Source organism: Sinocyclocheilus grahami, unplaced genomic scaffold (assembly GCF_001515645.1).
Source record: "Sinocyclocheilus grahami isolate Dianchi unplaced genomic scaffold, SAMN03320097.WGS_v1.1 scaffold70.1, whole genome shotgun sequence".
Lineage (NCBI taxonomy): Eukaryota > Metazoa > Chordata > Actinopteri > Cypriniformes > Cyprinidae > Sinocyclocheilus > Sinocyclocheilus grahami.
Window position 1 is genome coordinate 1411660 of NW_015505249.1, and position 12550 is coordinate 1424209.

The following is a 12550-nucleotide window of genomic DNA, read 5'->3' on the forward strand; positions in this document are numbered from 1 at the left end:
AGGGGTGTAGAAAATATAGTACAAATGTGTTCTTTTCTCAGATGCTGATTTCTTGATAACAGTTTCTGTGTTTTCCTCTTTTACACCATTCTTTTTCTATTCAATATTAAATGATACGCGTGTTGTCGACTTTTTAGCTGAATATTATAACAGATCTGATATGTAGTGAAGTCTGATTCGGTTGTTATATTAAACTGACGCGAGAGAGGCGAGAATATTCCTTTAGGTCAAGAGATCGCATCGAGTTTAATAAAATATCGGAATTTATGTAATACATTTTTAAAGCTTAATATCCGCGAAGGAAAAAAATCTAGATGTTAAAAGTATTATAATTAATTTATTCAGACATTTAATCCTTTTAATATCTCTTTTGTTCGATGTTTTATGTATGTCTGTGCCATCTCGAGACCCTGAATAGGATCGCATGTGAAAGTAGTCCCTCTATTTCGGTACGAGCTACGCTCCAAAATCCATTCGCCAGGTTAAGTAGTTCCGTTATAACAGTTACCGAATTTAAAAAAAATAATTCGTTGAAAATGAAACCTCCGACTAGACCTACATTTAAATGTACTTTCTAGTATTTTTAACCGTTTAAAATTTTTCTTGCTCTTTTTTTTGAATTCATAAGGAAATGTTCTCTGTGTAGCTGTCTGTGTGCGGTGAGGAGGTCGGCGGAAGGTGGTTCGTCCCTTCTCTGTCTCCTCGGAAGTAGACGTTCGTGTCTATATTCCGTTCATTTTATTTTTAAAATCAGTTCGGAAGGATCCCTTTTAGTTTTTAAAACCCCCATCAAATTTCACGGCAAACATGGAGGCGAAGCTGGACGCTTAAAAAGATGACGGAATCCGATCTGCTGCTTTATTTTACCTCAGTTTAATGGACCAGATGATCTGCGTTTTCCACAACCTTGCAGGGGAGGTAAGAATCCCCTTTTATGGACATATTTAACCATTTAGCCTCATTAAACCAGCGGCACTGGACATTAATATACACATAAAATACTATTTTTGTCTTTTCGGTGTAGCTAGGTGTGTGGTATTGCGTGTATATTGATCTGTTGCTGTGTAGCTAACGTTAGTTTGCTAACACGTACTAAATGTAAACCGCGTCAACGCTATCAACATTTCATATTAAGACGGTAATGTGGGGTTTAGTGTTTAATGTCATTGTTTACACTAAACAATACTGGTGCTATTCTTTTATACACCATATTGCATCTATAGCATGAATAGGATGATGAATCAGTTCTCGTTCTTAATTAAAATAACATCAGAGGTGATTTATCAATATTTTGTTTTTTTTTAACGTAAAGTATTTTTGATTTTGAGTTTGTTGAATTAAAATAATGAAATTAAAATTATATTTGAATCATAACTAGTATCGATAGGAATGTCAATGTATCATATAATACAATAATGTTTGTATTTATATTATAACATTACTGTTTTTACTATTATAAATATATATATATAGTTATATTTAAGTTAAATTATATATAGTAAATATTTTATGTATGTTGTAGTTGGTACATATATAATATATTTTTTGAAGCAGGTTGGACAACATAATTATTTAACCGTTTACTTATTTAACCAAGAAAAATAAAGAACTGATGAAAAATAGACTTAATCTAATTCCCAAGGCAGCTCAGACATCCCTTGTGATGCATGGCATTATATTTGATCTATTTTGAGATGTTCCGTGTGTTCTGCGCTCAGGTAGCTGCATCCAGTGGGGAGGTAGGCTTTTCCAGGGTTCGTGATGAAGTTCACCCTGCCCCTGGAAAGCCGGAAGCTGTCATCTCTTCTAGAGAAGGCAGTTTCTAGGGAAGCCACACTATGGAAGGCTTGCGTGCCAAAGAAACCTACCAACCAGGTGAGTCTGTCAGCTGATGGCTCTGGTTTGTTTGGTTTACATTGTGGGAGACAGATAGCTATGCAGATAAATTAAGGTAGTTTCTGTGTAAGTCCAATGTGCATATAAGAATAGTTATGTTGCAATATACTGGCATCATTATTACGTGCTTTAAAGGGTTAGTTCACCCAAAAATGAAAATTGGCTTGTGTTTTACTCGCCCTCGAAGTATCCTAGGTGTATATGACTTTCTTCTTTCAGACGAATCCAGTCGGAGTTACGTTAAAAATTGTCCTGGCTATTCCAAGCTCCATCATTGCAGTCAGTGGGTGTTGCAGTTGAACAGTCCTCAAGTCGTCAAATAAAGTGTGCGCATTCATAATAAACGTGCCTCACACGGATCCGGGGGGTGAATAAAGGCCTTCTGTAGTGAAGCCATATGTTTTTTCTAAGAAAAATATCAATATTTCAAACGTAATAAACGCTTTTCTCTCACTTCCGTTATCTGTCATACGTGGAAGCGTAGACGGAAGGTGTTCCGGCGGAAGGTGTATGACGTATGTGCAGCGCGCGCGCCTCTGAGATATGCTAGTCTCACGAGTTTGTTTATAGGAGCAAAGGAAGCAAAGTTTCCTTTCTTTAGCAAAGGAAAACCAGTCTCCTCTTGGCTTATATTGAAATCCTCCGACATTTGTCTTTGCAAATCTTCGGTTTGTACTTCTAATTCGTGACCGGGGTTTTGTTTTGTTGTATCTCCGCATTCGTCACTTATCACGCAACGCCGACGTGCTACGTCATCTGCCAGAACGGCTTCCGCGTATGACAGTTGGCGGAAGTGATATAAAAGTGTTTATTACGTTTGAAATATGGATATTTTTCTTACAAAAATGCATGGATTCACTACAGAAGGCCTTTATTCACCCCCCGGAGCCGTGTGAAGCACGTTTATTATGAATGTGCGCACTTTTTGACGACTTGTGGACTGTTCAACTGCAACACCAAAAACACAAGTCAATTTTCAGTTTTGGGTGAACTAACCCTTTAATTTGGGTCTCTTACGATGCTGCAGAATGTGTGTGATTTGCTGCATGTAAATCTGTAATTTGATAAACAGTGAGACACTGGGATTAGTACAATTTTATGATGTTGTGTTATCTCTAGATGTAGTTGTCTGTGTATTATGACTATTTATGGTGCAGTTGTGTTTGTAACACACACATATGTGAAACTGTGTCAGAGGTCTGCTATCCAAGTCTATCCTGACGGGAACCGGGCTGTTTTTTTGTAGGTCATCAATGCTATTTTAGTATATTTGAGATACTCTTATAGTTTTGTGTAAATTAGTTTTACATTTTTTTTTGTGTTTATTAGATTTTTATTTTTATTTCATGTTTCAATTTAATTTAATAAAAATGACAAATACACCAAAAATTAATAAAACTTAGTTTTTATTTTTAAATATTCTATGTAATTTTTGTTAATTTTATTTTAGTTTTAGTAAGTTTAGTATATCATGTTGAACTAAATGACAATGAAAAAAAAAGTAGAAGTAAAATAATATGGTTTAATTTGGGGTAGTAGTTAATGATAAAATGCATTATTATTATTATTATTATTATTAATGTCTGTGCATCTGAGTCTGATCGAATAGACAATAATAATAATAATAAGGGGTTCGATTTGGGTAATTCCAGTTTAGATTAGTGCATATGCAAACCTGTATGTTATGTATCTAATTAAATGCATTTTTTCTTCTTCAGGATACAGATATTTCCCCTGAAAAGCGTGATGAGGCCGTCCGGTGGTTGAGGGCTGTTCATTCCCAGCTGAAGCTCTATCCAGAGACCCTCTGCCTGGCCATCGGCATCCTGGATCGCTTCCTCTCTGCCGTTAAGGTAATGTTTAAAAACATCTCTGACCGGTCAAGGTCTTCTGCCCCAGTCAATGATTGTGGGCTTATGGCGTTTTCCATTATCCAGCTGTCCATAACAGCTTTTAGCCGTGTGTTGGCTGGCTTAATTGCAGCCCATGATAGGTACTTCACATAATAACACCTATTTTTAAAAACAATTATAATAATACTCTCTCCTTCTTTTCTGTGTTTCACCTCTGTTCAAGCCTGTGTACTAGTTCAGCTTATACATGGCATGATAAATTGTATATGATGTAATTTTATATAAGGTTATAAATGTATGCATTTATATTTAGGATTTTGTGCATTATAATGCCTGCATTTAAGTTTGTGGAGGTTATTCAGTATACTATTTATGCATTTATATGTTTGTGCATGTTATGCATCGTAATTTATGCATTATAATTCATGCATTTAAATTGTGGATATTATGCATTATAATTTTTGCATTCAAGTTTGCGCATGTTATGCATTGTAATTTATGCATTTAAATGTATGCATGTTATGCATTTAAATGTATGCGTGTTGCATAATAATTAAAGTTATTATTTTTTGTATAATTAGCATAAGTGCTTTTGAGATGCAGTGAACATTATTTTACTCTATTATAGAACTTTGACTGTTATGTAATGGTAAGCGTTACAGAAAGTTAGGTCACTATTTAGCTGAGCTGTTTTATTATACAACATTGGATGTTTTTTGCTCTTTGCCATGTTCTTTTAGCACATCAAAAGGGTTACAGGGACAATTCTAGAATTGTATTTATTTATTTATTTTTAGAGAAACTGAAACTGCACTTGATGTATTTTTAAATGCAAGTACGTGTCAGTCATTGCAGATCTGATTAGTTATTGTGCCTTGGCATTTAAATGAACAGGAAATGCATGTGTGTGTGTGAAACATTTGCCATTTGCTGTTGTGGCATAAAAGTGCACGAGATGCAGTACTGCAGTACCGTTATTGATCTCACTCTCTGTCTCTTTTTCAGGCCCGTCCGAAGTACCTGCGCTGTATCGCCATCTCTTGTTTCTTCCTGGCTGTTAAGACCAGTGAGGAAGATGAGGTGAATGCAGTATTAATATGCTGTATAATGTACAATGTCTTTTATTCTAAGCAGCAATAGAGTAGATTCATGGTCAGCATCGGTCGTCGCGGGTCTCTGTGGCTTTATTTATGCAGCATAAGTTAAATTTTGCTGTGGGAAACGGTGACCCTGGCTGGAACATCTCTGACGTCTCAAGTCTAAAATCATCCCCAGTTTGATGAACCTTCAGTAAAAGCATCCTTTACTGAGGCTGAAGGATGACAACCATTGCCTTCAGCTGCTTCATAAAGTGAGAAATGATCTGTAGAAATATAACGACTGAGATTTCTGTACTTCTGGCTTCTACTTAAAACGCCAAAGTTGGACTGATATTTAATCCGATTATTTCCTGGCAGCCCTTTAAAGTCATTTCTGGCTAGAGCTGACCACGTGATGTGGCTTAAACATAGTTAAGCAGTTACTATAATTTAGTTCCTAAATTTTGCCATTATTTAACTATTAGGTTTCAGATTAGATTAGTCTTTTATTTTTGTGGATGTTTCTGTCTGCGTAACCTTTTAATGTCAAGTCAAATCCATTTGTATATCGCTTTTCACAGTACACATTGTTTCAGAGTGACTTGCAGTAAATATTATGCAATTCTATAGTTCACATTTTGTGACGATACAAGCAATCAAGTTAAGATTTGATATATAGTATATATAACTCAATACATGTATACTGTATATACATTATACAGATAAAGTTGGACCTACTTATAGATCCAACCTAACATAAATAGCTAATATAATATGTGTTTTGCAGCGTATCCCGTCTCTGAGAGAGCTGGTGTCCAGCAGCAAATGTGGCTGTTCTCCGTCAGAGATCTTGCGGATGGAGAGGATTGTTCTGGATAAGCTGAACTGGGACCTGCACTCCACCACCGCACTGGACTTCCTTTACATCGTGAGTGCACTTCCTCTCAAACACACATGCAAACTTTGCAGCTCTACATACAGACGCTGAACTCTCCTTTCACATGTCCAGTGCTCTCTGACAGTACCTGTAATTGAATGGAGGTTTGGCTAAGTTTGTCCACAGATAGCACGCATACATCTCGAAGATTATTAAAATAAGTATTAAAAGCTCTTTGTATGTAAAACTGTTTTTTATACAGAAGATGTTTTCCAGTCAATCTAAATCAAACATCTTAAAGACATTTTTTTAAAGATCTATTTAACATCTGACAGAAAACGTCTTCCAGGAATAGTCAAACAAACGCTCTCAAAAAAAAAAAATTTATACGTTAGTTTTTGTTAGGTAAAGTTGTTAACTGATGTTAACTTCACCAAACCTGTGCATTGTCACCATATACACCATGACCTTATTCATTTCTGCCATGATTGGTGTTTTACAGTAGCGATATCTAATGAGCTTCATATTGGAAGAAGATAATATCAGTTTAGATATTCTAATTCACAGAACACTATGCTAGTTTACAGAAGTACTAAAGAATTGTTAAACATTTTTGCTAATGCAAACATCTTACTGTTGCTTATGTTGAAGGTTTAGGGATCTGAATATGGGATTTATTGCAAGAAATCGGTTTTTGTCTAAAATTGTTACTTTTTTCTTAATTGCATTGTCTGAATTTGTATTGATGTTCAAATAAACCAACAACAACAAAAAAAGCGTTGAGCAAAAATTAGATTGATGCTCTTGCTACTCTTAGGGAGGAATGAATTTAGATGGCCTAAATGTGCTTTTTTTATGTGTGTGTGTTGAGGAAGGATCCTCATTGTTGGCATATTGAGGTTGCTGTTAATAGCTTGGCTCTCCATGTGGGTGCTGAAGGACTGCCAATTCACCCGATTAAGTGCTGAGATCCAAAAATATAGATTTTTATTCATCTCTCTATAGTTCCATGCGATGGTTCTGAGCTGTAAGTCCGGGCGGCTGAACATGGCGTTGTCGACTCTGAACCCGTCTCAGCACGTGGCTCTGCTCACCCAGCAGCTCTTCCACTGTCTGGCTCACAATGCCCTGCTGCCGGTGTGCGGCTCACTGCTGTCCCTCGGCCTCATCACGCTGGAGCTGGAGAAACTCTGTCCTGATTGGCTCGCTCTCACTGTCGACCTGTTGCACAAATTACAGGTGAGAACTAATGAAGCTCAGTGGCTCCAAATTTTCCGACTAGTCTTGAGATGATTACCTGTGAAGCCTGTGATTCTGATCGTTTGTGATGTAAATCAATGAGACCTTTATAACAGGCTACTTGCATAAAATGCATATAAAAATCAGTTATCACTTCATATTTCCCAATAATATGTCTTGGATGATATTTAAATGCTTAGTTTTAAGGCTTTCAACTTGTTAAAGTATAAACTATCAATCAGGCGACAGAAGGCATGTAGTAGATTGTGTGCAACAGGTTTTTCGATATGGTCCTCACTGCAGAACACAAGATCCAGGGGGCGTGGTTGGATCCACATCTAGGGGTGGAGATGGGTGGGTTTAGGGATCTGGGGGTGGAGATGGGTGGGTTTAGGGATCTGGGGGTGGAGATGGGTGGGTTTAGGGATCTGGGGGTGGAGATGGGTGGGTTTAGGGATCTGGGGGTGGAGATGGGTAGGTTTAGGTATATGTAAGGTGGGAGGAGTTGGATCTGGATCCAACCACGCCCCCTGGATCTTGTGTTCTGCAGTGAGGGGCTACTGGGTTTTTCAGCAAAAGTCTGAATGTATTGAACTTCGTAAAATGAAAAATCTAAAAGATTTTAGAGGGAAAATCAGGAGATCAGATTCAAACACTTCCATTAAACAGATAAAAAAAAAATAGTTCAGGAAGATCACATTGATCTGTGGTCGCTCTAACTTTTTCTTTAGGTCTCAGCGTCAGTGTCAGTCATGTTTTGTGACGATCCAGTTATCTCATTATTCCTCCTTCCAGAGGCTCTTTTCATCTGCTCAGAGCGACTATACGTTGAAGCCGCAGTAGCGTGTATAATCTGTCTCACATGTTTGTTTTTCTGTAGGCTCTTTAAATCTTATCATAACTCAGAAGAGGCCCGGTCAGTCACTTCTCCAAAGCAAAGTCAGTTATCAATGCCAGCAGCGAGCTCAAAGCGAAAGTAAAAATACAGCCCTTTAAAAGTTTACAGTGTCATGCGTCATTAAACTTACAGATTCAGTAACTTACACTGTCAACAACAATGAAACGGTTTTCAAATATGAATGACTCTTTGTTGAACATTACCGCCTTTTATATGCAGTCTTTTATATGTGGGTTGGTAACAGAATTATTATAGTAAACTAAAATTAAAACCATTCAAAATCAGTTTTTGTAACTTTAATAAAATAACAAAATATAAAAAAGTTGCAGAGGCAGTTTCTCATTTTAATTTAGTTTAAAGGCTTCCGTGGGGCCACTCTGCCATAAAGCCCCGACTGGTGGAGGGCTGCAGTGATGGTTGACTTTCTACAACTTTCTCCCATCTCCCGACTGCATCTCTGGAGCTCAGCCACAGTGATCTTTGGGTTCTTCTTTACCTCTCTCACCAAGGCTCTTCTCCCCCGATAGCTCAGTTTGGCCGGACGGCCAGCTCTAGGAAGGGTTCTGGTCGTCCCAAACGTCTTCCATTTAAGGATTATGGAGGCCACTGTGCTCTTAGGAACCTTAAGTGCAGCAGAAATTTTTTTGTAACCTTGGCCAGATCTGTGCCTTGCCACAATTCTGTCTCTGAGCTCTTCAGGCAGTTCCTTTGACCTCATGATTCTCATTTGCTCTGACATGCACTGTGAGCTGTAAGGTCTTATATAGACAGGTGTGTGGCTTTCCTAATCAAGTCCAATCAGTATAATCAAACACAGCTGGACTCAAATGAAGGTGTAGAACCATCTCAAGGATGAACAGAAGAAATGGACAGCACCTGAGTTAAATATATGAGCATCACAGCAAAGGGTCTGAATATAATACACGAGTTTCACAATTTGAGTTGAATTACTGAAATAAATAAACTTATCCACGACATTCTAATTTATTGAGATGCACCTGTGTATGTGTATATATGTGTGTATATATATATATATATATGTGTGTATGTATATTTTAATATAAATAAAAACTATAATAGCATTCACTTTGACACCAAAGCTGCATTTTTGTTAAAATACAGGAAAAACAGTAATATTGTGAAATATTATTACTATTTAAAATAAGACTTCTATTTAAATATATTGTCAAATGTAATTTATTCCTGTGATCAAAGCTGAATTTTCAGCAGTCTTCAGTGTCACATGATCCTTCAGAAATCATTCTAATATGCTGATTTACTGCTCAAGAAACATTTCTGATTATTATCCATGTTGAAAACAGTTCTGCTGCTTCGTATTTTTTGTGGACCACCAATACATTTATTTCAGGATTCTTTGATGAATAGAAAAAGTTCAAAAGAGCAGCATTTATTTGAAATAGAAATGTTTTGAAACATTATGAATGTATTTACTGCCGTTTTTGATCTATTTAATGCATCCTTGCTGAATAAAAGACTGTCTGACCCCAAACCTTTGAACGGTAGTGTATATCATCATCATTTTCTTTCGGTTTCCTCTCTTTCAGATCGATAGTTCTCAGCTGATTGGCTGTCGAGAGCTGGTTGCACGTTGCCTGTCCACGCACATGGCTTCCCTGCCTCCTAACACTGTGTACATCTGCCATCCCCTGCCGAACGCCCCGGAGCCTCGGGACGGGGGAGTCCTGCCCCCCTGGCATGTCTCCCCTGCCCCGACAGCGCCCTCTGACCCCAACACCACCCACACCCGTGCGTGCAAGTCCTCGGCCAAGCGGAAGGTGGAACACATGGAGGTGGACGAGTATTTAGACGGGATCAAGCGCCTGTACAATGAGGAGAGTCCCCAGGAGGGGGCGCCCACGTGCAGGGCCGAAACACAGCAGAACGCTGGCTCCTCCCCCTGCCCTCCTCTCCAACCGGTCAGAGAAACCTAGAGGAAACAGCTAAACAATCACACAACCGCAGCAGCCACGTTCACCTCAGAGCAAGAGAGAGGCCAAAAATACTAACAAAAAAAACAGTGCATGATGCCATTTCATAACCGTAAACATAAAAGGCTTTTAAAAAAGCAGAAAAAATCTATATATAGTTAAAATGTTTGCAAAAAAAGTAGAAATATTTTTCCTCCATCTGTGGAAACTGGTATTGTTCCTGTTTGTCTCTTTTTATATGTATTTGCCAATTTTGTTTCCTGTCATTGACTTCATCTGTAACTTTCACTTGTCTTTTCTCACTTTTATTTTTTTTTTTCTGTTGAACACAGCCCTCAACACTTTTGAGTGCTTTTAAATATTATTTTATTAAATAAAATGCTTATTAAAATAAAAAATTAATATGTTAATAAAATAATTATTTAATAATAATAATATATATTTATAGTAATAAATATATATTTATATATTATTATTTTTAGTATTGTTTTTTTTAAGGCCGTAGTTAAAGAGTGGCATTTCTGAAGATGTATATTAGTTTTGTACAAATGTACACTCTCATTCACGGCTGGGTCTGATTGCTTGGTGTGTGTGTGTGTGTGTGTGTGTGTGTGTGTGAGTGAGCGAGAGAGAGCTTTTGAAGGGTGATAATGTCCCTATCACTTCCTTACTGAGCATTAAAAATAATATATATTTATAGTAATAAATATATATTTATATATTATTATTTTTAGTATTGTTTTTTTTAAGGCCGTAGTTAAAGAGTGGCATTTCTGAAGATGTATATTAGTTTTGTACAAATGTACACTCTCATTCACGGCTGGGCCTGATTGCTTGGTGTGTGTGTGTGTGTGTGTGAGTGAGAGAGAGCTTTTGAAGGGTGATAATGTCCCTATCACTTCCTTACTGAGCATTAAAGATGAGCTAGTGTTGTTCGAGGAATTAGATCACACATGGCGTGACTTGGGTAGATGATCTGTTTGTCGCTTGTTCTAAACCTAGTAATGTAACCGTTGTAATGAGTAGAATAAAATGCGTAAGATTCTGAACTAACAGAAGAAGCTTTAGGCTGTCACCATTCCTTTGCTGATCATAACCTTCCTGCCGAAAAGCTCTCTCTCCTGCTCTGAGGTGCTGATGACAGTCCGGGCCGCTGCTGAGAAACCTCCCAATGCTCGAATAAATGAAAATCTCTATTGAGCTGCTCTTGTCTTGTCGTTTTTGAGTTTGTGGAGAAATAATGCGGTGCTAAAGGATCCCTGTTAACAATGAAACCTGAGATCTTTACTGTGGACTCATTGCACTCATTATCAAAAGAGAGAAACTGAGGGGTCATGATTGCGACATAGGTCAGACTTCTGCATCATCTGTTGTGTTCTGTGTACCATTTATGTGCTGTAGCTAATGGATGATGGAGGAGTTGCCAAAGAAAAGGTTATTTAATATCTAAAGCCTACAATGACAAGTGAATTAGAGACATATGAAAATGTAGCTATTTATTCAAATGAGAATTTGTTGAATTACTGCAACTGCAGTGTTTTGTCTAATAAGGTAGCATGAGTTCAAGCAAATTCCACAGATGGAGCAGTGAAATGTTCCTGAGGCTGCCCATATGCAAATATAATATGTACATAAATCACATTTCTGTTAATGAAATATATTGTCATATATGATGTAAAATTTGAACAATTTCATATATTAACATGCATATATTAGCCAAAAAAATGTAGCCTACATATTTATGCACTGAAAAAATTATTCATTGAATTTACTAAATTTTTTAAAGGTAAGTGGTTTCAATCAATTTATTTTAGCTACATTTAAAACAAATTTAGTTGACTAACTTTCAACATATATATATATATATTTTTTTTAAATGTAGCTAAAATAAATTGTTTGCAACCACTTACCTTAAAAAAGTTAGTATAATTTTTTTTCAGTGTATGTCCAATAAATTTTTGGACATGTGGCATCTACATGTATATCCATTCAAAAACCTGTCAGTACATGTTATGTAAGAAATTATAAAATATACACATGTTTTTAAAACATTTATTACATATAAACATACAGATTTTCTGTATATATGTTGTTTTAATAAAGCTGCATATATAAAATGTATATTGTTGACATGGTTGCTAAATAAAACCATCGAATAGATATTAACATATGTACATAAGTAAATTTTTTGTTACGAACTTTACCTAGAATGTATATATATGTGAAAATTACACATGATCTTGCAGGTAACACTTATGGCAACATCACTCTTGATATAGGGTAATATATGTCATATATTACTTTTTCGTATGGTGCATTTCATATAATAAAAAACAACAAAAATAATGCTTCAGAATCTTTTTCCATCATTAACTTTGTTTATATTTTCATTGCATGAATGTCTGTTCAGTGGATGGAGTCAGTTATCGTCAAGTTCACACAGGTGTAGTTCATCACATTAATTATGAATATGTTCAACTACAAGAGTTTTGAGCAGTAGCCTACTTATATTTGATCAGTTAAAACAAACACATTTTATTGTGTGCAATCTTTTCATTGAAAAGTGTGCTGCTGTTTTATAGAGGCCTATATAATAAATGCAACTTGTTTTTATCCAATGCAGTGGAACAGTATATTTTAACAGTTTAGTAGTAAGATTTACTTAAAATAGACAAATTAATTTATACATAAATATATACATGCATTCATAGATGGATAGATATTAGATGTTTGCAGTACGCAGGTAAGCTCAGCACGCA

At 36.4% G+C, this 12550-nt stretch overlaps 1 protein-coding gene across 1 annotated transcript; it reads left to right on the forward strand.

Moving 5' to 3' along the window:
* Positions 1 to 665: 665 nt before the first annotated feature.
* Positions 666 to 9948, forward strand: ccni (cyclin I). Its single transcript, XM_016272412.1, has 7 exons — positions 666 to 918; positions 1719 to 1875; positions 3615 to 3749; positions 4755 to 4829; positions 5616 to 5756; positions 6711 to 6944; positions 9408 to 9948. Exons 2-7 carry the CDS (start codon positions 1762 to 1764, stop codon positions 9792 to 9794), a joined length of 1086 nt encoding a protein of 361 aa, XP_016127898.1. The 5' UTR covers positions 666 to 918; positions 1719 to 1761; the 3' UTR covers positions 9795 to 9948.
* The last annotated feature ends 2602 nt before the right edge of the window (positions 9949 to 12550 follow it).

Excerpts from the sequence above, each read along its gene's own strand:
- ccni (XM_016272412.1), top strand. The coding sequence starts at position 1,762 with ATGAAGTTCACCCTGCCCCTGGAAAGCCGGAAGCTGTCATCTCTTCTA. Across the intron at positions 1,876-3,614 it reads CAAAGAAACCTACCAACCAG|GATACAGATATTTCCCCTGA; the intron begins GTGAGTCTGTCA and ends TTTCTTCTTCAG. Across the intron at positions 6,945-9,407 it reads ACCTGTTGCACAAATTACAG|ATCGATAGTTCTCAGCTGAT; the intron begins GTGAGAACTAAT and ends CCTCTCTTTCAG.